The following is a 27,816-nucleotide window of genomic DNA, read 5'->3' on the forward strand; positions in this document are numbered from 1 at the left end:
AGAGGATGTGATTTAAATTGTGTTGCAAAGGATGGTTGCCAGGAGAAGAAAAGCATTCTAGGCAGTGTGTGAGTTAGCTTTCCATTATTATACCAAATACCTAAGATAAACCACCTTAAAAAGAGGAGAAGCTTATTTTGGCTTACAGCTTTGGAGGTTCAGTCTGTGACCAGCTGGCCCCATTACTTTAGGCCTATGGTGGCTTGTTATATCATGGTGGCAGTGTGTGGCAGAGGAGGCCAGTTTACCTCATGGCCAAGTACAGAAAAGAAAGAGCAAGAGGCCAGGGTCCCATCCCTTTTGAGAGGATGCTCCTAATGCCTAAGGACTTTCCACTAGGCCCCACTCAAAGTTTCCACCATTACTCAAGAGCACCACACTGAGGATGGAGTCTCCCACACAAGGTCCTTTGGGGGATGTTCCAGTTCAGACAGTAGCACAAAAGGAACAGCATGCAGCCTCAGACCTGTGAAAGCATGGTTTCATTCAGTTAACACTGAGAGGAAATGAGTCTTCAGACACTTTAGCCTACATGGAAATCACCTATGGAGCTTGTTAAAATGCAAATTATGGTCTCCCCCAGCTTAATCAGAATCTTTGGGCCCAAGGATCAGCAGTTTTAACATTGCCATCACTGGGTGTTTCTGATGCAGATGACTGGGACCTCACATGGAGAAGCAGAGAGGAAGGAATTCTTTGTAAAGAGTGGGGAACACTGTAGTTGATGTTTTCCCTGGGAGATCATCAGTGATCTGTGTGGTCAAATGCCAAGGCTGCCCTTTCTGCCTGGCCTCCTTCCTATCTTCCTGCCTCTAGCTCCTCTTTTGCCTTTACTACTACTTCCTCATGTTACTTTCTCTGCTACGGGCCACTCTCTCCCTGGGTCACTAGAGTGCTTTGGCCTGAGATGCCACAAACACTGGAGAGTGGCATGCAAAGTTGACCTTCACAATGAAAGCCTCTGACTCACGACTCCCCTCATCCTTTTGGGGGCTTCTTCCTGAGGCTGGGAAAAAGAAATAGGAACCCAGATCCAACTGGGGAAGGCATGATCTGAGATGGCATCAGAGGCAAAGGGCTGTTGGTCTGATTTGCACTTCTGTTACTGAGAGCATTTGAATAGTTTTAAGACAGGTGAACTGTGAGACTAGACATTTTCACTTAGAAAATGAAATACGTGCCTGCAGATCTTATTCTCGTGGGGACACATACCTGCATCTGTTTGTCTACAAGTGTTTGCTTGCAGAGTTACATGCATATATAGAATCTTGGTTCTGTGGGCTTTGCACACACATGACTAAGATGTGTATATGATGCATAATTAAAGATTTTAAACACTTGGTTTTGACGGTTGGTCTGTCTTGCAGCTGCTGTGCTCGAAAAAATTCCTGAGCTACTGTGGGTTAATGGGAGTTGCAGCAGCAAGTGTTTCTCTGCTGGTCTTTCAGTAAAGCTTTTTCTCTCTCTTTCTCTCTCTCTCTCCACACCCCCCTGCCTGCCTGCCTGCCTGCCTCTGCCCCTCCCTCCCTCTCTCTGAGATAGCAGACAAGAGAGAAACTGGTGCAGCTTCCTCTGAGAAGGGAGCTTGCATGTGCAGATTGGCAGAATCCCGGGAGCTCTTCTCTCTTCCATGCGCTGTTCTTGGAGGGAAATGCAATGTTGGAGCAGGGGCTGACCTGGACTGGGAAGGTGGCTGGCAGCTCAGAGCAGCCAGGATCATGGTTTAGCCCAAGGCTGGAATCACAAGAATGTGTCAGCAGGGTCTGCTCTCAGAGTTCCCAGACCCCCGTGGATTTTAGAATTTTCCAGCCTTTTCTCCTTCACCTTGGCACTGTCTTATTTCCTCCTGAGATGGCCCCAGATCTGCAAGAGAAATTTCAGAGAAGCTATTTATTAGCAGACGTGAAGAAACGGATTCTGCACTTGATTCTTTAGCCATGATTTATCAATGATGATGGATTGGAAAGCGGTGTAAGTAACCCAGTTATGTATGTTTTTGTAGTTACAGACAGTCTGTCTTACTTGCTTTTTTTTTCTTTTTAACTTTAACTTCTTTAGTGAATTTCCTTTTAAGAAAAGTTAAAATACATAAAGTGTTCTAAAGAAGTTAGGAGGGTCCAGATGATGTGAGATCATTTCTTGTATAATTGACTTGCAAAATACATACCACTCCATCAGAAGAGACACACAAACTAGTGACTTAGAATCTACAAACATCCCCTGAAGGATGAGAAACAAACAGGAAATAAACAAACCTGGTTTATAAACTGACAGGAACTGCTATAACTGGGCTTATGCAGAGTTACTAAAATATTTGACATTGGCTCATTTTAGACTCAAAGACAGAATTGAAATGTTTTCTTTTCACAGAATCATAAAAGTGAAGTTAGTCTGTAGCTTTCAGAACAGATTCTTTCTGACGATATAAATGTGAGATGATTTTTTTTTTTAAAACTAAGGTTAAAGTCGGCTATGTTTCCTGTCCATTTCAGCTTTTCTTGAGAAGGGCACCTCCCATTCTGGAGTAGTGTCTGGGTTACAGGACACAGGAGAGTTGAAAGGTAGGACTGCAAGTGTCTACCAGTCAGAGGGTCTTGCATTCTTCTGTACTGCTGTTTAAGTACTTGAGTTCCCAAGTAGTCAGAAGGGGGGAAAAAAATCAAGTAACTTGAAGAACAAAATCAGTTTATTTCACAAGAGAAAAGAACAGCTACCTAAAAAAATTAGACACTGAAATTTTAAAATACAATTTGCCTTTTTTTTTTGAAATTTGAAGTGAGATTGATCTGGTATAAAAAGAATAATATAAGCTTTCTTGATTAAAAAATCAGTATTTAAAGGACGTTGAAAATAATAAGTCACTTAGGTAAGAATACCAAAGTAGATTGCTGATTTTGTTTTTTTTTTTATAGCCACTTGCAACTTTTTTCTTTCAAGTAGTCTATACAATAGTGTGAACGCAACTATTCCTGGCTTCTTAAAACTTGCTTGGATTTAGAAATGGGGTTTAATACCTTTCTAGGTTCAGGCTTTCCTCTCTCAAGTCCCAGCCCTAGGAAGGACGATTGCCCCTCCCACCTGCTCACCCTCCCTGCCGGTCGCCCAGCCCCCATTCTTCCCTTTGAGTCTTGGAACCTCATGAAAGACCCTTCTAAAGATTCTCTTTTAACACGCCCTGCCCAGCCTTGGACAGAGGGGGTACTGTAGTGCAACATACAGGACTGCCAATTTTGGAACTGAATGGGGTCAGTTGATTCCTGAATATTAAATCAGTCCTTTGAGCAGTAGAATGAGATCATATCTTACAAACCTGACCCCAAAATGTTCCTAACTTTATTAATTGGCATTTAACATCAGCAAGGGCTGTAGCACTGAGCACCTGAGGGGATCAACCTAAAAGCCAAACTAAATTCCCAAACTGGTCTCCGATTCCTTCTGGCCAAATATACCTAGGGCCACGCCTTATAAAATATGTCCTTTGTTATCAAGGGGAATCTGAGACAGAAAACACATGTTGGTAGCATCACGTGAGCACCCCTGCTCGTAGTGGTTGTGTCACAAGGGGAAACGCTTGCAATCTTGCCCTGTTTTGTTTTGGTTTCTTGTTTATAGGAACTCTTGTCAGACTCACGCATCTGGAAGAGGTTTGGATGGGAGAGGAAAACCTGGAGCAGAGCATGCAGGGAAAAGGGAAATCTCCAAAAAACAAAGTCAGACGAGAAAGGGAAGAATTTTCTTACCCAAATTCCAGTTCCTATGCTTGTTTTCAGTTCCCTGTTAAAGTAGGTATCAATTGCAATCTTCCTGGTTAGTGGAGACAGAGATTGTTCTCATAGTGTTTTGAGATTTTGAGCAAAGGAGGCAGTTGCTCCAGAAATAAAACAGAAAGGGTAATAGTAAAACAAGCTTTTGAGTTTCTACTCACTTTAACAGAGTAAGCAGCCCCACCCCCTCCTGCTGCTCTTCCTCCACCCCAGCCCATGCCTCTCATTGCTTCTGGAGGGTCCCTGGTGAACAGCTCCAAATCCCCCTGGAATCTCTGTATGTCCTATTAAGGCAAAAAGATTAGCTGCCAAGGGCAGGATTTTCATGGAGAGTGGAGAATGCATTTTAGTGGTGAATGAGCAAAAGGGCCAGATATGCTGATACCTGCAAGCAGTCTTTGAGAGAGGCAGCTGATTGGCATCAGGAAAACTGCTGAGCAATTAAAAAAATAATAAAAATCCTGGACTCAAGGTGAGAGAGAGAAGAGAAAGAGAAGGCAGCAGAATGTCTCTTAGGAGCTTCCAGCCAAGTTCTGTGAAGCGCCCAGAAGGTTTAAACTGATAACGCCAGATGGTTATGATGAGTCTTAAAGTGATCAATACCCTACAGATGGGATGAAGTTTGTATTTTGGTCTGAGGTTCTGCAGACAAGCTTTGCACAAGATAAACTGTCCATTCTTACTTTTGCTCATTGATCCCTACTATGTGAGTATGTTCTTACTCTGATAGATAGACGTTGTCTTTAGCAGCTGGTCCTGTTCTGAGGAGTTGTCAGCTGAAGTGTTCTTCAAACGTGTGGAATGCAGATTTTCAACTCTGAAGAACAGGCTTCGGTTATGAGCATCCCCAGTTTTCTTGTTAGACATGTACGTGGTCTAGGTTTTGCCCTTTATCTCAACTGGTCCTCCTCAATTGCACATCTGCCAGCTCCATTCCTCTCTCACTTGATCTATACTGCAAAGAACCCTAGTTCCTGATGAGTTTTGGTGCAGTTCTACCCTCACCTTCCCACCCAGCCTCTCAGAGAGACTCAGGGGAGAAAACTTGTCTTGGATAAATTTGGAGAAGAATTATAATAATAACAATGTATCATATTCCTTGAAGTGCCTAAGAGAGTAGATTTTAAGTAGTCTCAAAATAAAAAAGTATATGAGGGCCTGGTGTGGTGGCACACACCTGTAACCACAGTGGCTTCCTGAGGCAGGAGGATCACAAGTTCAAAGCCAACCTCAGCAACTTAGCAAGGGCCTAAACAACTTAATGAGACCCTATCTCAAAAAATAAAAGGGGCTAGGGTTGTGGCTCAGTGGTTGAACCCCTCTGAGTTGAATCCCCAGTACCAAAAAAGTATGTGAGGAAATACATATATTAATTAGCTCAATTTAGTTATTCCACAATGTATACATATTTCAAAACATGTTGTGCAATATATATATATATATATATATATATATATATATATATATATATATACACATATATCCATAATATATAATTTTATTTGTCAATTAAAAAATAAAACCTAGGAATTCTTATAATTAGATTTTTAAGACAAACAAAATAAATTTGGAAAAGAAAGATGACCTGTGAAAAATGCTTGTGCTGTTTTTCCTGATTGGAAGCACTTGCCTTCTCTCCTAGACATTGTCTCTCCTTGTCTTTCTCTAGGTGTCCATAAAAAAAACTGCTAGTAGGAAACATCAAAACTGGGTAGAACCAATAGTCGTTACCTACATTTTAACTACTGATCATCAAATTGCTTAATTTCTCTAAACTTCTGTTTTTCATATCAACAAAATGTAAGCAAAGCTTAACTCATGTGTTAGTCAGCTTTCCATTACTATAACAATTACCTGAGACAATCAACTTATAAAGAGAAAAGGTTTATTGTGTCATGGTTTTGGATGTCTTAGCCTGTGATTGGTTGGCTCAAATGTTCTGGGCCTGTGTTGAGGCAGCACATCATGGTGGAAGTACATAGCTGAGCAAAACTGTTCACTGTGTGGCCTGAAAGCAAAAGACAAAGAAAAAAAGAAACCAGGATGCCACTAGCCCCTTTAAAGACACACTTTCAATGATCTAAGACCTTCCTCTAGAACCCAACTTTTTGAGGTTCTACCACCTCCCAATAGTACCAAGCTGGAGACCAATGTGCTAGCACAAGAAGAGTACTGGAATAGAAGTCAAGACCTGGGTATTTAAGTCCCTGCTCTTAGCAAACACTCATAGGACCTTAAGAAATTACCACCTCTCCTCTGTGTTCCAGCCCATTTCTCTAACCGTGTTACTCTGTCACTCTCCGCACTTTGGCTCATGCTGGGCCCTCATGGCATGTTCTCCTTTTCTTGGCTAACTTCTTTCTATTTTTCTTCTGTAAAATCTCCCTGACCCCTGAGCCTGGGCCAGGGTACCTCCTGTGCAACTCCATGGCTCCTCCATCTCTCCATCTTGAGGTTCACCATGTAGATATTGTCGTCCACCTCCCTGACTGTAATCACTCTAAGAGTGCCAGCTCTGTCTTGAAGCTCTGTATTCTGTGTCAAGACCAGGGCTCTGATCAATAAATATTTGCCGAATAGTTACATGAATGAAAGAAGGAATGAAGACTCCCTGCCCTGCCTCAGTCATAGGACTCTAGTGGTAAAAGAAATGAAATAATGTGTATGAAAGACTTCGGTGAGCAGAGTGCTACGCCCTTGCCCTCAGTTCTGAAACAGTATGAGGACATGTACGCTTAGTGCCAAGATTTTAGTTGGTTTCTCAGATACGAAGATTCATTCATTTTAGTGAAACAAAACAACATTCTCTTTTTTGTCCTGCCCTAGCGGTGCAGGCCCATTCTTTGTGACAGAAGCAGGACAGACTCTATGTGGGCCAGAAGCTCCGATGTTTGAAACTCTGTGAGCAACATGACTTTTCATTCCAAAATGAAAGGCAAGACTCTGAAAGCCAGTGCCCCTGGGAGGGATCACTCTGTAACTTACCTTTACCTGAGCTATGGGAGAGGGATTTCAGAGTCTTCCCTGGGAGGATGGAGAAAGGGAATGGGTTCCAGAAAGAAGAGTGGCAAAAGAGAGAAAACAAAGGGGTCCTGGAGCACAGAAAATACACCTCGCTCGCTTCCTGGAAGCCTCATCATGGAGGTAGCACAGTCAAAGAAGGAGCAAAGAGTTTTGAGTGTGGCAAACCTGGGTCTGGATTCCAGCCTCAGTTTGGGTCCTTGCTGTGTTTCTTAAGCCCTCTCATCAGAGGAGTAGTTGGGTTCTATTCTGTTTCTCCTGTCAGAGTTTATTTTTGTTGTGGGACTAGCCATAGCTAAGGAGAATGATGATGGATTATTCCCAGCTCTGGACCAACCCCCTCCTTTTTTCTTTTCTTTTCTTTCTTTCTTTTTTTTTTCCTTTTAATTAGGCAGAATGAGTTTTCTGTGGCAGTGCTTGAACTCTTCTGTGCTCTTAGGTCTGTTTTCCCTGCAGAAAATTGTTCTTTGCAGGGGAAAAAACAAATGTTTAAGAGGAATGGACATTTCCAGTGACCAGTCCTGATGCAGAGCCACAAGATGGTCCAGAGGATGATGTGAAATCATGTACCTGCACTTGCTTTGTTAATAGACAACCCTGCAGGGATGTAAATATTAATTTCACATATGTCTATACACACACCCCACTGCAGCTGCCTTTGCCAGTAGAGTGAGTATAACCGTGGGTCTATTATTCACCTTCTCAGGTCCAGCCCAGGAATTTGTGTAGGTTCATTTTTCACTTTCTTTTGACCCTGGATGTCTCCACAAATGAGCCACCTGCTGTGTCTGGGTGCAGGGGGTGGAGGTGTGGGGTGAAGTAATGAGCCTGCAAGGCCTTTCTATACCTATTGGCTGCTCTAAAGGGAAATTGAGGAATCCTGCAAAGCCACAAATCTGAGATGTCAGCTCATAAATATGTAAGCTTCTTGCTTAGGTAATAAGCTCCTTGACAACCCAAACTGTCATTTGCACATTCTCTTCAGCTGAACACAAAAGTTCCAGTTGCCAGACTGTCCCTGTATACCGGGGACTAAGAGCTGGTGAAGGGGGGCTGGGGAGGCAGAGCTGGGCTGATTGCTCAAGCTGCTCTCCACCACTGCTGCCTTCACCTCACCCCACCATCAGGGGGCTTTCTCTCTTGGTATCTGATTAGTAAGTGTAGGTAAAAACTTGCAATGCTGCCCTGGGTATAGGAAAGGAGTGTACTATGAGTATGTAAATGGGGACAGAATGCATAGTTTCCTACATTTAGTTTTTGGCAATAGCAACTAAATCTGTGCAGATTTTAATCTCTGTTAGATAGCAAATAGATCTTTGCATTTAATTCCCGTTGGATTATGTTTTAAACTCTATCAGGAGCTTAATAAAAATCCAATCAGGGGCTGGAGTTGTGGCTCAGTGGCAGAGCACTTGCCTAGCAAGTGTAAGGCACTGGGTTTGATCCTCAGCACCACATAAAAATAAATACATAAAAATCCAATCAGTAATTGAATTGTAAAATATAGGTCTGTAGATAAAATGTTGGAGGAGAAACAGATATGGTACACAAACAGTTATTGAGCACCAAATATGTTCAGATACTCTCTGGAAGGATTTGGGGACTTGAAAGTAAATCAAGAAGAGGAGTGGTTAAGATATAAATTAATTCTACTATAGTATAATATAGTATATTGTGATATGCCACAAAGTGATTGTATTACCAAAATACTATCAGAACATGGAAGAAAGGTAAGAATTCTGCTTTGTGTGGCAAGTGTGAAAGGAGAAGTGGGAGGTGACTGTAAAGGAAGGGCATTTTAGAGGAATTAGCTTGAATCTTTATTTATGCACATAAATATGAAAATAAATGGGTGTCCTGCAATTATATTCATATTACATTGATGATTTGAAATGAATGTCTTCCATATTTTCAAGATAAGCAATGATTAGTAATAGATCACATTAAATAGGATATTATAATGATGAGAACTGTATTGTGTTAGTGTTGTGTTATGTGACAAAATAGCTGGGGTAAAAAATCAACTTAAAAGGAGGAAAATTTTTATTTTGACTCGTGGTCTCAGAGGTTTCAGTCCATGGTCACTTGGCCCTGTTGCTTGGGGCCTGTGGTAAAGCAAAACATGGCAAGAGTGAGTGATAGAACAGAGCTGCTCACCTCACAGCAGTCAGGAAGCAAAGAAGGTGGGGGGACCAAAGTGGCAATAGCCCCCTTCAAGGGCACCAATACTTACCTTCCTTCCTTCAGAGGCCCTCCCTCCTAAAGGTTCCACCGCAGCCTGGGGACCATGTAGTTAACACATTGGCCTTTGGGGGGCATTTAAGATCCAAACCATTACATCTATCATACAAGATGCAGAAACATGATTGGAAACAGTAGTTCATGGGCCAATACAAGGGGGAGGGTGTCCAAATGGACACATACGTGGAATTAGGACCTTGGCTTGTGACTGTTGGGTCTAAGACACTACTCTATAACTCATTGTATTCCTATTTATCTGTTTCTAAAAATCTCTGCTTGCAAAGGGAGAGCTATTCAGGAAGGAAAACAGGAGAATGAGTCCAAACAACCTAATTTCACTTGAAAAATCAGAAGTCCTTACTGCAAAACTATCTATAGTATAAAAAAAAATTACAGGATTTTATAGCACCTTTCAGGTAATTTGAAAAGATACTAATGAACCTTTTAAAATACAAAAGCAGTGTAGAAAAGTGTTTTGGATGCTTTTTCATCATTAGTTGAAGTATTGCAATGGTTATAGAAATAATTGCATCTTAGATCTGGGAGAATTCTTAGAGATCATGCATTCTGCTGATTTTTATCTCTTTGAAGAATGGCATTTTGGGTAAAGGAACTGTGTTAAAACTTTGAGTGCTAAGTTAGTGAGAAATATCCCAGTCTTTCATATCCATTCTTGGATCCATTCATGCATTTATTCTTCCAATTCAACAATTTTTGGTAAAGTCCTGGCAATCTGTAGTATATATATTTGACTTAAAGAAACTGGATGTATCCTCCAGGAACTTTGAAAGGAGGTATAAGACATGTATGTAAAAAATAAGAACAGGAAGTTATCTTAATAACACAATGAAAGAGAGCTTTTAAAATTCAGAATATAGAAAATTAGTTCCAAGTGAAACTAATGATTATGGACTTTGGTAGAGAATTCACTTTATTAAACTTGGACTTAAAACATTATGTTTGTTTTATTTTAAAAGCTTTGTGCATCCAACAGAGAAAAAAAATGTGCAATTAAGTATTTGGCTTAACCCATGTTTTTATTCTGAGAAGATGCAAAATAGGATTACAATCGAATTGTTGAAATGTCATCATTAGTTGAGTATAAGAATGTCATTGATTTATTTTCTTTGAGAAATATATATATATTTAGAACACCAAATTCTCATAATGTAAATCCTATAAATATGAAGAATTGCTAAAGACAACTCTATGCTGAAAACTACCCCAGGAATAAGCCAGGAATAAACATGGACTTTGAGCCCCCTCTGGAGGAAAGAAAGAGAGCCCTCCCCTGCTAGTCCGGCAGCAAATGGTTTGTTTTCTAAAGGTCAGAAATGGGAAAAACAATCATCGAATCAAAAGTGACTTTTGGAATTAATCTTATGAAACAAAAGTCTACAGCCTTTGACTGGACACATAGAGAACCCAGTGAGTGTATTTCAGAAAAATTCCTGTCCCAAAGACTTGGCAAAACAAATGTTGGACATAGACTAATAATGATGTACAAAAATAATTATAATGAGTGTAATAAATTATATTTGTTTTATGAACATGTTAGCCTGAAAACTTCCATACTACAAAATATTTCATGCATTATCATCAAGGAGCCAGAAAAATTTTAAAAACAAAATCTATTTGTTCATTCCTTCATTCTGTGAATATGAATATCTACTGTATACCAGCTACCATTTTTGGCAATACAAATATTAACAAAATTTTCTACTCCTATGGATTCATCTTAACAGGCAGAATTAAGCATCAGCTCTGATCATATTCCTTTCCCTTAAGAGACTTTGTAGCCTTAGTGAAGTTGTGGACAGGGAGGCAGGAAGCAAAGATAATGGTGAATCTGGGGAGATCTCAAAAGGTTGGACTGCACTCTTTTTTTTAATATTTATTTTTTAGTTGTAATTGGACACAATACCATTTATTTATTTATTTATTTGAGAGAGAGAATTTTTTAATATTTATTTTTTAGTTTTCGGTGGGTACAACATCTTTATTTTATTTTTATATGGTGCTGAGGATCGAACCCAGGGCCTCACACGTGCTAAGCGAGCACTGTACTGCTGAGCCACAACCCCAGCCCTGGACTGCACTCTTTAAAAAGCAATAAACAGAATCTTATTTTAACCACCCTTCAGAATAAAAATAATCACCTTCCCCATAGATGATGAAGTAGTTATTAATATAATCTGACAAGCTTGTTTGGGAAGGTAGTCAAATAAATCCCAAAGCATAGCCTTGCAGAACCTCTGGGCTGAAGCAATCCTTGAATAAAAGCCAACATCAAAATCAGTATTTCCATATACTTTTATGGATGGGAAGCATGTGAGGACTGGCCTATCAGCAAGACGTTCAGACAGAGAAATCTGTGTGCCATGGATTTTGAGCCAACTCTGTTCATCCATCCTTCTGTCAGTCCATCTATTCAGTGAGCCATCAGCCATGTTTGAGTAGTACTCACTATGGACCAAGCAATTTGGGCAATACAATGGTAGAAACAAACAAACAAACAAAAAGACAGATGGCTCCTGACTTTATAGAGTTTTCAGTTTTATGAGGAAGATGCAAGTAATTATTGCCTGTTGTGAGAAGCAGTATGGTGAGTTCCACTTCTGGCCCATTCTTCTAATTGATGAGGGACCATATGACTGGTGTGAGAGATACAGGGGCTTTCAGTCTTTGTCACCAGAACAGGCAATGTATCTCCTTCTAGTGCATTATGGAAGGTGTTACTGTCCATACTCCATTTAAACTGTGGGCTAGAGGGTAGGTGCTCAACTCAGGATTTTTGTATTCTGTTTTTGCCTACATATCGATTTTGCACACCTGCTCTAAAAGTGCCCCAACACACTGTCTACACTGTCTTGGTGAGGCAGTGAAGTTGACAATCTGTTGTCCAGTCCCTGGTCATTCTAGAATGAAGACAAACTGTCAGAGGAGCAACTACTAAGTAACTAATTGCCTCCAGTACACAAAGGTGCCAGACATCTGGTTGACATAAGAATCTAGTTTCACCTGGTGATTTTCAGGGCAAAACAACTGCACTGACAGAGATTTCCTGACATGTGATTTAAAGCTGAAGAAGACCCCAATTTATTGGTTCAAATTAAGAAGTTCCCTTTTTTGACCTTTCTTAATGATATATGAGACCTTTCAAGTCAATAGTACAACCAAAACTCAGATTCAAGATGTTCAGGACCCTAAACCCAGATCAGAGTCAATATCATAGAGTGAATCACAATATTGACAGACCCTAATGGGAGTGTTCAAGGTTGACTCCGTGCAGCAGGGCTTAAAGCAAAGGTCTCTTTCACTTAACTCATTAGGATTCATATTTTAAAAAGATATGGGAAAGAATCTTAAAAAATATTTAGGATATTGCTTTCTAAATTATTTTATTATAGCAATAATGGTAGCAAGCATTTGCTGGATGCCTACTATGAGCCAGGAACTCTTCTAAGATATTGTGTGTGTGTGTGTGTGTGTGTGTGTGAGAGAGAGAGAGAGAGAGAGAGAGAGAGAGAGAAAGGTCACAGAGCTGTGAGTGGCAGAAAGATTTAAACCTAGGTAATTTTGTACCTCTCTTGAGGGAACCCTGAAATACTAAAATAATATAATACGAAATAAATTTTTGCTAAAGCATATATTGCATCTCAAATATTAATTTACATAAACCTTTTCTCCACCCACCTTTTATTCATTTTATGAGCTCAATTGAAATCCTAAGTGTGAAAGTGCCCTTGAGCAATTTTCTAGTCTAGATTGAGTTAAACAGAGTGTTTGTAAACAATCTAGAATCATAGAAAACATCTTTCTTAGTCCATTTGGGTTGCTCTAACAAAAATAACATGTGCTGAGTAACTTAGAAAACATAAATTTGTTTCTTAAAGCTCCAGAGACAGGAATTGAAGATCAAGGCACCAGCAGACTCAGGGTCTGGGGAGGGCTCTCTGCTTCATAGGTGGCACTTCTTGCTGCATCCTCACTTGGCAGAAGGGGCAAATGGTTCCCTTGGCCTCATAGAAGGCAGTAACCTTCTTGATGAGGGCTCTGCTCTCATGATCCAATCAGTTCCTCAAAGGTCCCATTTCCAAATACCATTATCTTGAGGACTAGGATTTCAACATATGAATTTGAGGGAGATACAAAATTCAGACCCTAGCAACATCTAATTTTGACCCACTTAAGTAGACTAACATTGAAAGAACAACATCTAATTTTGACCTACTTAAGTGGACTAATATTGAAAGAAGTTCAAGAATTGACTACTAACAACATTACATATAGTATGCCACTGGACATGAGCTCATCTCAGCAACCTTGAAAAAAATGCAAGGAAAAAGAACACCCACCTAAGAAACCAGTAAATAGAAGAACAGTTTCATGTAACTTTCGCTTGAGGATTTTTTACCAGTTTCCCCAATTGATTTTAAGCAATTTACAAAGGTACCTTAGATCTTCAAATACGTATTAGTGACTAGTTAGAAGAATATACATACAAGAATTATAAAATGTGTGTGTGTCGGTGGGCGTGTGTGTATAAAATGTGTGTATATATAACACATATAAAATATATAACCCATATATATTATATTGAATATAAACAATCTAATAATATCCAGTGAAGTTGGTTATTGTACTCAGACATTAAGTAGGCTCTAAATCTATGGACACTAAGATAAATGGAGCAGAAAGAAATAAAAGAGAAAGGGGACAAATCTTTCATTGAGCTCTTACGTGGTACAAGTCTTCTGAGGGCTGCTTTGCCACACCTTCTGCCCTTTCCCTCACACAGAATAAGATAGCTCTTATTCTTCTACAAAGTGGCTGAGCCAGGATTTTAACCAAGCCTACCTGACTCCAAAAAAAAATTTTTTCAACATTAGGCTTACTTTGTATTAATCTCACCTAATAAAGTAATGCATGATATGTCAGGAGGTGCCCAGTCTTTCTTGGAGGATTGATTGATTGATTGATTGATTTAATGAATGAATGAATGAATCCTTACATAGGGAGGGAATACTGGGTAATGGGACATCAATCTATAAACCTCCATTTTCCTTAGTTTCCATAAAGTTCAGAGCCTCATATAAATAGGAGATACTTAATCATTCTCTATGAAATAGCATGAATAAATGGATGAATAAGATGAAAGATATTGTTTTTAATTTTTATAAGATATAGAAATGGTTTTATGGTTGCTGTTATTAACCTCTCAAAAACAAAGCCATACCATGTGATCATTATTCAGTACAAGGCATTTAGGTAAAGGCATCAAATTTTAACGTTCCACATTTTTCTTTTCTTTCAGACTTTAATTGCTCAAAAGAATGGTCTAGACCCTTGACTTCCTCATTCCCCATTGACTTCTTAGGCCATGAAACATGCTCCAGCTCTCTTCTGATTTTATTTGAGATCAATAATGAATTCATTAATTCTAATCCAATGGACATTTAGGATTCTTTGTCTTTTAAGTTTCTCGGTGGTATTTAACACTGTTGACTACTTGTTCCATCTTTCAAAATACTAAATATGAAATCTGTGCCAGGATGATCTATTTTGAAAATAAGTGGATTCTTTCTGTGCAATCAAAGTCTAGCATAAAAAGAGAAGAAACCTTTATGTAAATTCTTAACCATTTCTTGGTAATCAGTCATACATTAGGAGTCATTTCAGTGTATTTTTGAATACAGCATTGTATGGTTTTTTGCATTTGTTAATTATTAGTGGTTTGTTTTACAGAGTACAAGGAAAGTTCAGATATTTAAGTATAACCATTATCAATTGAATGTCATTCATAAAGATATCTCTGAATTTTTAATAGAAATCAAGGTTAAGTAAGATTCAATTTATAAAAACTGAAATTACAGGCAATCTGTAGGAGCATATGTGTAGTGTAAATGTGGGAATCCACACAAGAAGATGATTGATTGATTGATTACATAACATGAATTACATTCTGTCCAATTGCAAGTCAATTTATTACCAGACACAGCTGTTGGCATCCTAATTTTGAGAACAGGTTTTTTTTTCCTTTTATATAATCTGTTTCTAGGAACTGTATCAGAGCATCAATGTGATTTTCCTCATAATAATATTAGACCTGGTGAGCTGGGGATGTGGCTCAAGTGGTAGTGCGCTTGCCCAGCATGTGTGAGGCACTGGGTTCGATTCTTGGCACCATATAAAAATAAAATATTGTGTCCACCTAAAACTGAAAAATAAGTATTAAAAATAATCAGACCTGGCAATTTTTCTTCTTAGCCAAGCATTCAGTGTTAGACAATTATAGTTATGATTAACATGATAGTAAAGTTGAGATAGTACTTTAAATCCATATGACTACTTAAAATAGTATAATTATGCTCTGAATTCTGCAAAAAAAAATGGTGGGGGTGAAAGGGACATTTAGTTTAGGATTCCAGTAACTAACAGAATCCACAAAATAAAATAATTAATCTTATATATTATAAACTTCACCTACCTACAAATAATATGTTTCTAAAGTAAACATTAAATATGCAGTTTAACATGGCCTAGGTTTTGTTACTGAGTTAAATAGGAAATTGAATTGAAAATAAATTTTCATTTTATTTTGATAAATTTCTCTATTTCCTGTAATTTTCTTCAAAGTGATTTCTTAAAAGCAGTATTTAATTATTTGGTAATTCTTTTCAAAAATATTTTTTAAATAATCCCTTTATAAGACAAAAAAAGGAACTAGGAAAAGCATCATAAAAATTCTAACTAAAAACAATGAAGTCCATGAAAGGAGTCCACTGACTTACCTTTTATTTTAATTAATTAATTAATTAATTGATTATGTACTGGGGATTGAACCCAGGAGAGCTTTACTATTGAGCTAAATTTCCAGTTCTTCTTCTTCTTCTTCTTCTTCTTCTTCTTCTTCTTCTTCTTCTTCTTCTTCTTCTTCTTCTTCTTCTTCTTCCTCCTCCTCCTCCTCCTCCTCCTCCTCCTCCTCCTCCTCCTCCTCCTCCTCTTCTTCTTCTTCTTCTTCTTCTTCTTCTTCTTCTTCTTCCCCCCCTTCCCCTTCCCCTTCCCCTTCCCCTTCTTTTCTTTTTTTTCTGATTTTGAGACCAAAATTAAAGTTCTAAGTTCTTAAGGAGCTAAGTTGCTAAAGCTGGTCTGGAACTTTCAATCTTCCTGCCTCAGCCTCCACAGTCTGAGATGACAAGCTGTGTGTACCTGTACCTGGCTTATCTTCTTATTTTTATTATTTTTTTGGGGGGTACCAGGGATTGAACTGAGAGGTGCTTAATCACTGAGCCACATCCCCAGCCCTTTTATGTTTTTTATTTTGAGACAGGGCCTCCATAAGTAGCTGAGGCTTGTTTTGAACTTGAGATCCTCCTGCCTTAGCCTCCCCAGCCACTGGGATTACAGATATGCACCACTCTGCCTGGCTCTTCTTATTTTTAAATTCTTAGTTGTTCTTCCTACCCTCTTCCTGTTTCAGTCAGCTTTTTCCTTGCTGTAATTAGAGGAGAAAATATTTATTTGGCGCCATGGTTTTAGAGGTATCAGTCCGTAGATGGCTGACTCCATTGCTATAGGCCTGAGGTGAGACAGAACATCATGGCAGAAGAGAGTGGAAGAGGAAAGCTGCTCAGCAGTGGTAATCAGGAAGTGGAGAGAACTGTGCTCACAAGGGACAAAATACAAACCCCAAGGGCATGCCCCCAGTGACCCACCTCCTCCAGTTATACCCTACCTGCCTATAGTTACCACCCAGTTAATCCCTGCCAGGAGATTAATGCACCGATTAGGTTAACACTCTCATAACCCAGTCATTTCCCCTCTAAACTGTTTCACATTGTCTCACTCAGGAGCCTTTTGGGGATACTTCAGATCTAAACCATAACACTCCCCATGCACGCATCATACATGCACACCGTGCTGCAGCACAGCTTCCAACAGAGAGACTAAGTAGTCTTAGTTCTCAATTTGCATCCTGTCAGTGGAGAAGTGCACTCCACACCTCCTTTCTGTTGTCTTCCCATGCTCTTTATCACCTAACTGTCCTGCCCCCATAGGAATAATCAGCCAAGTATGTACAATGAGAAGCAAATTTTAAGTCTTCATTAGCAGTTTTGAGGCAAAGTTGATAAAGGAATTTCCTCTATAGGCTGGTTTGGTCATGATCACTAGAGATTCTTTCTTACAACTTATTTTGGTCAAAAATAATCTCTTATCTCTGCTGTCTTCTCCATGGAGAAGATCTTTGTCCCTTATTAAAAACAAAAGCTGTCTCCTTTCCTCTGCTCTAGCTAGACTGTGATGTCTGAACTTTATGCACATTGTGATTTTTCTATGGTTTTCAGCCAATGTATAAACTTCATCCCAGGCAACTTTAGATAGAGTGGGGGGCGGTATAAATTTCTACCTCTTAGCCTCTACTGGGGCTGCTAAGGTTCCAGTAGTCTAAATATCACCAGAAATCTGGGGCAGTCCAGCCTTGCAGCAGAGTCCGGGGCACGGTTCCTGACCCACTTCTGTATCTGGTACTTAATATTGCAATGTAAGGATCCCATGCAAATTGTTTTTCTTTGAAATAAGTTAATGATTTCTTCAGATTCCAACTTCAGACAATAATTTGTTAAATAAAAATGTTGATATTAAAGGGGAAAAAAGAAATGACTTCCTTTAGCAAATGAAACTGTTATATTCAAATTTAATTAACCAAGAAGCCCCCAAACCACAGAGCATGTCACCCAGCATTGACAATTAATTAGTTTTTTCTCTGAAAGAGCTACAGGTACTGAGCAAAGATTTATGGATTAAAGGCTTTACTTTCTCTGCAAATGCTGCCCATTCCTAGCTATCACACCTTGATAGCAATTTGCTTTTTCAGGCAACAAATTATATCTGAAGTGTGTAATTTCATGTCAGTTTTTAATTTCACATGATCAAAATCTTGTAAGAGTGAGAATAAACAGCTGTTTCTTTTAGAATAAAGACATTTAAAATGAGCAACACAACTGCTTATGCAGTTACTTACACTTTTCAAAGATATTTTTCTACCCAACAGGGGAGGAAGACAAATACTAAGACAAACTCCATGGGAATTACTGTTTCCCCTTGGCTTTGAAATGGACGATCTGTTTATGGGAGATCTTGAGCATCTTCTTTTTTTTAACATTACATTAGCACATGTATAAATGATTTAACTAGAGACCATGTGAATATAGCATCTAAAGGGCAGCAGGATGTAATGAAAAGAACATAAGATTCATTAGATTCTTGAAATCAAATTATCTGCAATATGTTTATTCCTTGAAGGAATCTTAATTTTAGTTGGAGAGTTCTTTGTACTGTAGAAGATATATATGCATATTTTATGGACAATTGTTTCTCAGCAGAAAAATCAGGCACTGGCATTTTCCAAGGAATGGGCTTTAATTAGCCTATGATTATCTTTTTCTCTGTCTATATTTATAGGCAACAGAAATAACTGTGTTGTAGATGGTCTCACCAATTCCGCTCAATAAGCCTAGCCAGTTCTCCATTATTCATGTTTAGGAAAGAGAGTGTTAAAGTCACTTAATGAAAATCATTTTTGTCTGGCTTTGGGACGGATTTTTAAACTTACTTTTTACCCATTTACTTGGATCTGGTGTTTACAATTCTTTCTATTTATGTATTGAGCCCAATTTGCACAGGTATGATTCAGGTGGGGCTAAGAAATTACCCAGTTTTCCTGGTAGTAAGGAGGCTTGAGGCTGGTTAGATCAGGCTGTAATCAAAGGAGGGGGACCTTCACTCAGGACAAGCAGGGTCCTTGTCATACCTGATGGAAAAGAATTTTCAGAACATAGCAGTCAGAAGCACAAATGGATTTATTTAGCAAAGCAGATACACATTCAAGAGAGAATGCAGGCTATATTAAGGGGGAGATGCTTTTTGGGGTAAATAAGGAGTACATTCAAGTGAGAATGCATAACATCTCCAGAGGGAGAGGGAGCAACCTTTTGGTCTGGGGCGTTAATATTTATAGGGTTACCGTAGCTAGGGGTTAGACTTGAGGAGTCAGGGCAGTTACACAATTTTGAGCCAGTTTTTCTAGTGCCTGCGTATTGATCTAGTATCCTGTTACTTTTCTCAGGCAAAGATGGGGCTAGGGGCTCAGGAGTTACTTGTTTTGCATTTCAAAGATTTGTGGGCATCTCCTGCATTCCAACAGCTCCTTGGCACTTCTCTTTTGAGACTCAGTGTATCTTTCTTTTTCTTTATCCCCAAATTCCTATCTATCTCAAGGTCAGGAACATAAAGATCTGTGAACAGGAAACATCTAGGCAGAAAGGACTGATAACTAGAAGGTCAGATAGCACCGGAAAAAGCACATAAGCATCTATGTGCAAATAGATGAGAAAGGGAGATCAACTGAGGCTAGAGCTGAGGTTTGCAAGTAGAAATCAAGCAGGTAAGCAGATGCCAGGATGCAGATCAGGAACCTAATATGAGGAAGCTAGGAAGGAATCTGGGAAAACTAAGACCCAGAGCTTGGTACAGGTAAGTAACAGGAACAAAAGTGGGTAGAAGTGGGGCACAAGTGTGGTGGGTCATCAGTAATCCAGCTGCATGGCCACTGGCTTGAGCAGCTGTGTGGTCACTGGCTAGAGGTCAGATGCAAACAAATGAAGAACTGGGTGATTGATTCTGTCTCCCTTGGCTTTCTCATCTAGGGACTCCTTACCTGTCATTGTCCAGGGCATTTATAGTCAAATACCTAAAACAAAATGTCCTTACACTATCATGTTCTTTACATTCTTTTCCTCCCAGATAAAGTTCTTATGAGTGTGTACTGGAAGGTTTGGAGCCTACCCTTCTAGAACAGCATGGAGGAAAGGAAGTGGGGCTTTGTAGGTCTGAATGGAAATAAATAATAATGTGGAGCTAAAAAGAGAGAGAGAGAGAGAAGAAAAAAGCAGGTAGCCGGCACAGTGGTGCACACCTATAATCCCAGTGACTCTGGAGACTGAGGCAGGAGGATCACAAGTTCAAAGCCAGCTTCAGCAATTTAGCAAGGCCCTAGGCAATTTAGCAAGACTCTGACTCAATATAAAGTACATAAAAGGGCCAAGGCTGTGGATCAGTGGTTAAGTGCCCCTGGCTTAATGCCCAGGACCTACCCCGCCCCCCCAAAAAAAGAAAGCAGCTAAAAGCTACAGTCACAATTCAAAGTATTTGTCACATGGCATCAAAGGCATTTATAAATTGCTAGTATCTTCCTTTACACTTTTTTTGGGGATGGCGGGTTCTGAGGATTAAACTCAGGGACTCTCAGTCACTGAGCCACATCCCCAGCCATATTTTGTATTTTATTTAGAGAGGGGGGTCTCACTAAATTGTTTAGTACCTCGCTTTTTGCGAGGCTGGCTTTGAACTCATGATCCTCCTTCCTCAGCGTCCTGAGCTGCTGGGATTACAGGCATGTGCCACCTCACATGGTTCCTTTACACTTTTCTATTCCACTTGAACTTGTAAATCAGCTTTGGTTTATTCTGTCTTCCAATGTCCTTGAAAAAGCGAGGTGCCGTCTCTTAAAAATATGAAAAATTGTGGAGACCCAAAGAAATTGACACCTTCATGAGGTCTTTCGGTCCTAGAAGCAGAACTTTTCTGGTTTTAATGAGTGTTTTCCTCTTAGTTGTAATCTTGAACTTGCTTTCATAGTGGTATTCGGGTCTGGCCTGCTGGGCTTGCTGGACATATAGAAATGGACAATTACTAAAAGAAAGTCAACATGTTCTTAAGCTGCCCATTGTATGTGGCACTAATTTGTCAAGTTCTGGATGAGATCAATTTCATTAGAGCACAAGTTCCCAACTTTCTCTGGTTTGAAAACCCAGCCCCTGCAGATGGCATCTTGGCCATTAGTAAAGTAGCTCTGTCACAGTCCTAATGATATGAAATATTAAAGGGAGCTGTGGAGGTCAGCCACAGTGTCTGGTATCCTGCTGCCACACAAGCAGAGGTGAGCCAAGATTGGGGGACAGCAGAGTACTGAACACAGCAGTGACTGTACCATAGGCTGGGGGTGGAGGTTAACCCCTGGAAAGGGAGAGTCAATCTTAAAAGGCTCTGAATCCCAACATGCATTGCAGCAGCCTGAGCCCTGAGTGTCACAGCATCAGACAGACAGAATCCCTCATGCACTTGTCAGAAACAGAGAGAGGAGGCCTCTCAGAGCTTCTGAGACAGATACCCTTGCAAAGTACAGACTTTGCCACCAACGGAGTATTTGTTTGGTATTTCTAAAATCCAAATCTAAAATCCAAATAACAAACTCTCACTTTGTGCTTCTGTAGAAATTTCCATGCCAATGGCTCATTCTGAAAACACTTTCTGCTTTATTTGGGCATATGAACACACTATTTTGACGTAAAGGAGTTTGGCTCAGCAAACACTTTCATACGTACCTAGCTTTAAGCAGAGTGGTTTTGTTTTGTTTGTTTTACCTTGAATTCGTTTCATTCCAAAAATTAGTTTAGAAATGGACTCTTATTTTGGTTACACTATTTTGCCTTTGGTCCCATTTTCATTTATCTATAATTCTGACCATGGAAAAAAATGCAGACATAAATGGATTAGCAAGAGCCACAAGCAGTGTCGTTTTCAAAAAATACCTTTTACCCTTAGTGTTCCTCCAGGCACGAGTGAATGATGTGCTACACAGTAACACAGTCCAGGGGAAGCTTTCCGTTGACATGGATGGTAAAGCTCCTCAGCTGTGGAGTGGGTTTACCTGCTGTGTGTCTTTAGGCTTCTCCCAGCTCTTTATTTCTGCTGCTCTGGAGCCAATATCAAGTTATCAATAACATTTTGTGGTGTGGATTCTTCTCATCTGTGCAGTTTAGGAGTAGACACTAATACAGAGCAGCTGCTGAGTGACTCAAAGACAGTTCTGGTGATATTTACAGTGCCATAGTTCTTTTGTGGATGATTGTCATTCAACAAGTACTGATTGATTGATTAAGTTCCCTGGAGCACCACAGAGATGCATTCTAAGCAGCTTGCAACATTCTTTTCACATTAGTAGAGGAAGAAGCATGAGGTGGAGGTAGATGGTATCATGATGTGTGTGGCCCTGGGGTAGCTGCTATTGCTATTATTATGCAAGGACACACTCCAGGTTGTAGAAATGGAGAAGCCATTTTCATATAATTTGCCTTTCTCATCCTAATTCTGGCCCTGACCTAACTCACTCAGCTGAGACATTTTCCCCCTGTAATATGAAGGTATGTTGCTAAGCAACTAGATCAGTAATTGGTAAATGCTTATATATGATTTGATTTGAATTACATACAAAAATATGTAACTGCTTTTTTCCTCTTCATTATTAGACAAATGATTATCATTTGGTTTTATTTTGTCCAAATAAAATAACTGCTTTCATTTATCAAAGTGCATAATAACATATGGAATGGAAAGATCCTGGGTCCAGAAGACAGAAAACATAAATACTGGTCCCAGGTATGAGAACCTTTCATCCTGTGACTATGGGTAAAATCAATTTTTTAAAAAATCTTTAATTTGCAGTACAAATACCTTCTATGCTTGCCTTATAGTGTCAGGTAAAGGATGGACATAATGATGTGTAGAAAATGTTTCAGAAAAAATAGAACATTGCAAGGTCTAAGCATTATCTAGAACTCCAGATTACTTCACCTTGGGACTTTGTGTATGTTGGTATAACTCCAAAGTTTGAATCAAGAAGTCAAGTGAGTACACAGTATTCCTTCAGTGAGACACAAAGCTGTCAGTCAGGTCTGGGGGGTGGTGGTGGCAGAAGAAAGTAAACACATGGCGTTGACCCTCTATCAGTTAACAGTGCAGTAATGGAACCAAGGCAAGCAAAAGATCATTCTAGAAAGCAACATCTCATTAAGTCTCAAAACATAAGATATTGTCTCAAGATCAACTACTTAGTGGGCAGAATGATTATCTATGAAGGTTGAAGTAGTTAAATGGAAACAATTTGTATAAGTCCTTAAAGCATAGGTAAATGTTTAAGAGGAGAATAAGTTCACAGTGACTATCACCATGGGTTAACACTGTATATTCACTTGCAAAAATCAATCCACTTACAAATTAGAACAGTATCTAGCTGTATAGTGTTTTAATGCAGTTTTGTTTGAGTGTCATGGTCAGCTATGTTTTGCCTCCAAGTAGTAAATATTTTATTTGAAGTCATGACATGAATTATCTTCTTGCACTAATGAACTACATCATTTACATAAAAATCAGAACAACTCCAAGACCCATATGCTTTTTTAGTCTCCAGAGACATGGAAAGACTCTTCCTGACAGTCAGTTAGAAAATACGAAATTGACAGGGGGACACTCTTACTCCTGATTTGAGATGGTTCCAAAACGACTAACAGATTTCATGGTGGTGCCAGAATACTTTAAATAGATGTTACTGCAAAATGAAGCAACACTGGTGTTTGTAAGATGTAGATGGATATCATTAACTGTTTCCCAGGAGGTCTGCCTCAGACCATGGGGTCTTCTGTCTATTCTCTCCATTTATAATCTGTTTTATTATCTTCTCCCCCTGTGTCATTGATCCCATGGATTTCCTAGGAGGTGCTGTGATCTGTCATGTCATTGCTCATTATCAGATAGTCTTAATCCTCAGAGCATTGAAATATTTTTATAATGGCACTAAAGCCATGGCAGCACCAGCCATTTTCACATTAAATTGTGACTTGAATCAGCCTTCACATGCTGATGGTGGAAGCTCTGCTGCTGCCATCCCCCTCCTGGCTCAAGGCCCTTTCTGTGCAGCAGGTGCAGCTGTTGTGAGGGTCTTGCAGTTTTTTAGTTGATCTCTCACCCATCAGTCACTTGTGCTGGGCTTAGTAGAACTTGAATGACCTCTTAATTTTTACAAACCTTTCACCTTTCTGGGCATCCCACACTTGAACACCCCTTCAAACAAGATGAAATATCTGACCCTTGAATGTCAAATTTTTAAAAAGCAGGAGGTCCTTAAAAGTTACTGTGATGCTGATTTTCCTGCCCAATCTCCTAAAATAGTTATTTTCTTCATGAATTTTAGTAGTTCTTAAAAGATTGTTAGGTCAATATTTTAGAAATCCCTGGATGCTAATTCTTATGAGATACACAAGAGAGGAGGGGTTTTCCATTTAAACACCCCTCAATTCTTGAAAATCCAGGGTCATAGTTTGGCAAATAGTCTGTCACACAAAAGCAAAAGAAAAAAAGTAAGATTCTCTTAAATTTTCTCTCTAATCTGTACAAGTGAGATCTAAGAATTTTTCTTCTATTTAAACCAATTAAATTCACCAGAGAAGTATTGATACTCATGATTTTTTTTTTCTTGAGATCTGGATACACCTGGCCAATGAGAACAACTGACCATCCCGTGTGGGAAGGTCTTGGCAATTCTTACCTGATTCAGATAGCACCATATTGAGGTGGTAAGAGAGTTATGTGACTCATTTGTGTGAGATGAGAAAGGACATGAAGACAAAGGATTAGAACCCAGAGGGAGGAATTGCACTCACTAGGCTTAAAGTCTTCCCAAATATACACCATTACTCTTCTCACAGCCTGATAATACTTAGTATGGCACCTCTTTCTTTATAGGTGTTCAGTATATATTAATTTCACCCTGATAGAGACTATCTTTTTCCTTGAAATAAGGCACAGAGAATTAAATGAAACTAATGGATATTTAGCTGGGATAAATAGCTCCAGGAAATATGAAGCACTATCTCTTATAAGAATAAGACAAGTAAATATTGCTTATAATAGCTTTTAAGTAATTTTTTTTCTTTCTTTTTGTTATTTGAAATCTTATAAAACATTGTTCTGTTTTTCCTCCTATGAAGAAAAGAACTTGAAATAAGAGAGGTGAATTACACAAAATATACTCCTAGCCAAAATGTCTATTTTTTCAATTCTTTCATGACTGACTCTCCTTTATGTCTCTGAATAACATAATTACACATGAGCAATTTCTAAACTTTAACCTTCTCCTATCTGCATGTCATTGAAGTGCTATATTAAAAGAACTGAAGCAGCTGACCTCCAAGAAATTGGAATATGTAAAACAGAGATCAAACAACTGGTGATATGGATGTCAAAATTTTAAACATGCTATTATAGAATCTATGACTATGAAACATGATTTCTATTCATTTCAAATTTTTTAAATTCTCCTAGAGTATTTATTTTATATGCACACTTTGAGAAGAAAATAATGTTAAATGTATTCTCAAAATAATTTCCTTCATTCCCATTTTTCTGCATTGAGTCCAACTTAGGCTTCCCTAAATGGCATAGAGGTTCCGGGAATCATTACGTTCAGAATCTCCACCCTGGAAGAGATGTTGGAAATTATCCAGTTTTGCCACTGTGTGCGTTTTTCTCTCTGATAGTCCCTGTACATGGTTTTCTGCCCATTAATTGGAAAATTCTAGTGGCAAAATGCTCCCTTTCATTAAACTGAGCTATCACTAATGGTTACTCCAATTTTTAGAAAAATGCCTTGTATATAAAGCCATGATGTCTTTATGTTATACCTACTGTAGGTTTTGTGATATAAATCTAATCTCTAAAGACAACATGATTCAGTGTAGCACACAAATGCCTACATTGACTCTAGCTCCACTACTTATTATTATATTGCTTCAAAGTATCATTTACTAGTATATTCAATTCTTGTTTTAATTTTTAGTTTTTATTATTGTGTGATACTGGAATTGAATCCAGGGCCTCATGCATCTTAAGCAAGTGCTTCACTACTGAGCTACATCCCCAGACCTTGTAATAAACTTGTTGTGGCACTGTCTTATTTATTTTTCTGAAACAAGTTTATAAAAGTAGGTATTATGTTTGCTGTCTCTAACTGTACAGAAACGAATGGTAATAATAATAATAGTTGTAATGATGATAAAGAATAACAATGATGATAATGATAGCATTATTTCATGCTATTACCAGCCACTGTGCTAAGTCCTTTATAAATGTAATCAAAATTTCAGTAACTTGTCTAATTTTACCTACTTAAAATCTGAAGAAGCTGTCTGTTCAAACTCAGGTCAGATGCTGAATGGTCTCTGGATTTAACCTCATTAAGCCTCATTTCTTTGTTAAACGGGGGTAATGTTATCTTCCTTATCAGTTTTCAGAGATTCAAAAACTAGCCTATGAAAATATTTGGCATCCTTGCTTGAAAAAATATTTCCTCCCATGAGTCATTTATTCATTTCTTTAAAGACATCTTTTAAAAATGACTCTTTTCTTTCCTCTTTTTCCAGTTTTCTACTCTCTACTCTAAATACCCACCAGTAGCTGTAGTCTTCATTCATTCATTTGATACATATTTTTGAGCTGTCTGCCCTGTTGGAATTTACTTTCTAGAGGGGAAGCAGATAATAAACAATAACTCACTAAATAAACTGCTAAGGTAAAAGATGAATATCATGGTTGGGAATGACTGAAGTAGGGGAAATTAGGAGTTGGGGAGTAGACGATTCATTTACTGTGGTGGCTTAAAGTAACAATGCTTATTTATTATCTCTCATGGTTTCTGGGAGTCAGAAACTCAGACAAGACATAATGGGTGTGATTTATCTCTGCTTCATGATGTCCGGCTAATGGTTCATTTACCGACAGTTGACGCAGATTATTGTCTGGGTCCTCAGTTTTTTTTTTTTCTCATGACCCTCTTTATGTGATCTGGGTTTCCTGGAAGTTGGGCTCCAATGGTGATTGTCCTAAGGGTAAGAGATGGGGAAGGGAGTGCCACTGTTAGAGAGAAGTTGTATCACTCTTCATAACCTAATGTTGGAAGTCATACAGCATCACTTCCAGCATATTGTGCTGCTCAAAGCAATTTCAAACTTCCACTCAGATTCAAGGAGAAGGAACATAGACTTAATGATGGAGCATCACTATCATGTTATAAGAAGAGCATATGGGAGAATGTATTGGTGTAGCCATCTTTGGAAAATATGATCTACCATGATTGTCAGGGTAGTTCATTGAGAAAATATTTAAAGGAGGGAGAGAGTGACCCATATGCCTGTATCTATCTGGGCAGAGTATTCCAGGTTGAGGAAAGAGCTTGTGGAAAGGCCCTGAGGTGGAAATGTATTAGGAGTATTTACAGGCTGATAAGCCTGGCTTGCTAATTTTGATTTTTTCCTTCTAATCAAAGAATAGTAGGAAAAGTGGTCTGAGAGATGTGGGGGAGAGAGTACAGCTCATGGAAAGCCATTGTAAGTACTTTAGATTTTACTCTGAGTGAATTGGGGAATCAAAAGGAGGGCCTTGAGTAGACAAGTTTTTGTTTTGTTTTGTTCTTAATTTTTTGTTTGTTCTTTTTAGTTATACATGACAATAGAATGTAGCAGATCAATATGCTGGGAATGATGCTGTATGACTTCCAACATTAGGTTATGTCATATCAAAATACATGGAGTATAATTTTCCTTTCTGTGGTTTTACATTATATAGATTTTCACTGGTTCATTCATATATGAACATAGGAAAGTTATACCTGATTCATTCTACAGTCTTTCCCATTCCCATCCCCCCTACGTTCCCCTACTCCCCCCGCACCCCACCCCCGTCCAATCTAGTGAACCTCCACTCCTCCTGCTCCCCTGCCTATTGTATGTCAGCATCCACATGTGAGAGAGAACACTTGGCCTTTGGTTTTTTGGGATTGGCTTATTTCACTTAGCTTGATAGTTTCCAGTTCCATCCATTTACCAGCAAATGCCAT

General features: G+C 38.9%; 1 protein-coding gene across 2 annotated transcripts in view; it reads left to right on the forward strand.

Moving 5' to 3' along the window:
• The window catches only part of Kif26b (kinesin family member 26B), a 499,298-nt gene that overhangs the window by 306,640 nt on the left and 164,842 nt on the right, over positions 1-27,816 (forward strand). Inside the window, exon 1 of one of the 2 annotated variants that reach the window (XM_046432470.2) lies at positions 1,380-1,971. The exons of the other annotated variant lie outside the window; for it this stretch is intronic. Within the exon in view, the coding sequence (XP_046288426.1) occupies positions 1,949-1,971 (23 nt within the window). The 5' untranslated portion in view covers positions 1,380-1,948. Of the gene's footprint in view, positions 1-1,379; positions 1,972-27,816 lie in introns of those variants that run through there. 2 annotated transcript variants of the gene reach the window in all.

The sequence above is a fragment of the Marmota monax genome, unplaced genomic scaffold (assembly GCF_021218885.2).
Source record: "Marmota monax isolate L192 unplaced genomic scaffold, Marmota_monax_Labrador192_F-V1.1 WCK01_AAM20220418_F8-fsc00090, whole genome shotgun sequence".
Lineage (NCBI taxonomy): Eukaryota > Metazoa > Chordata > Mammalia > Rodentia > Sciuridae > Marmota > Marmota monax.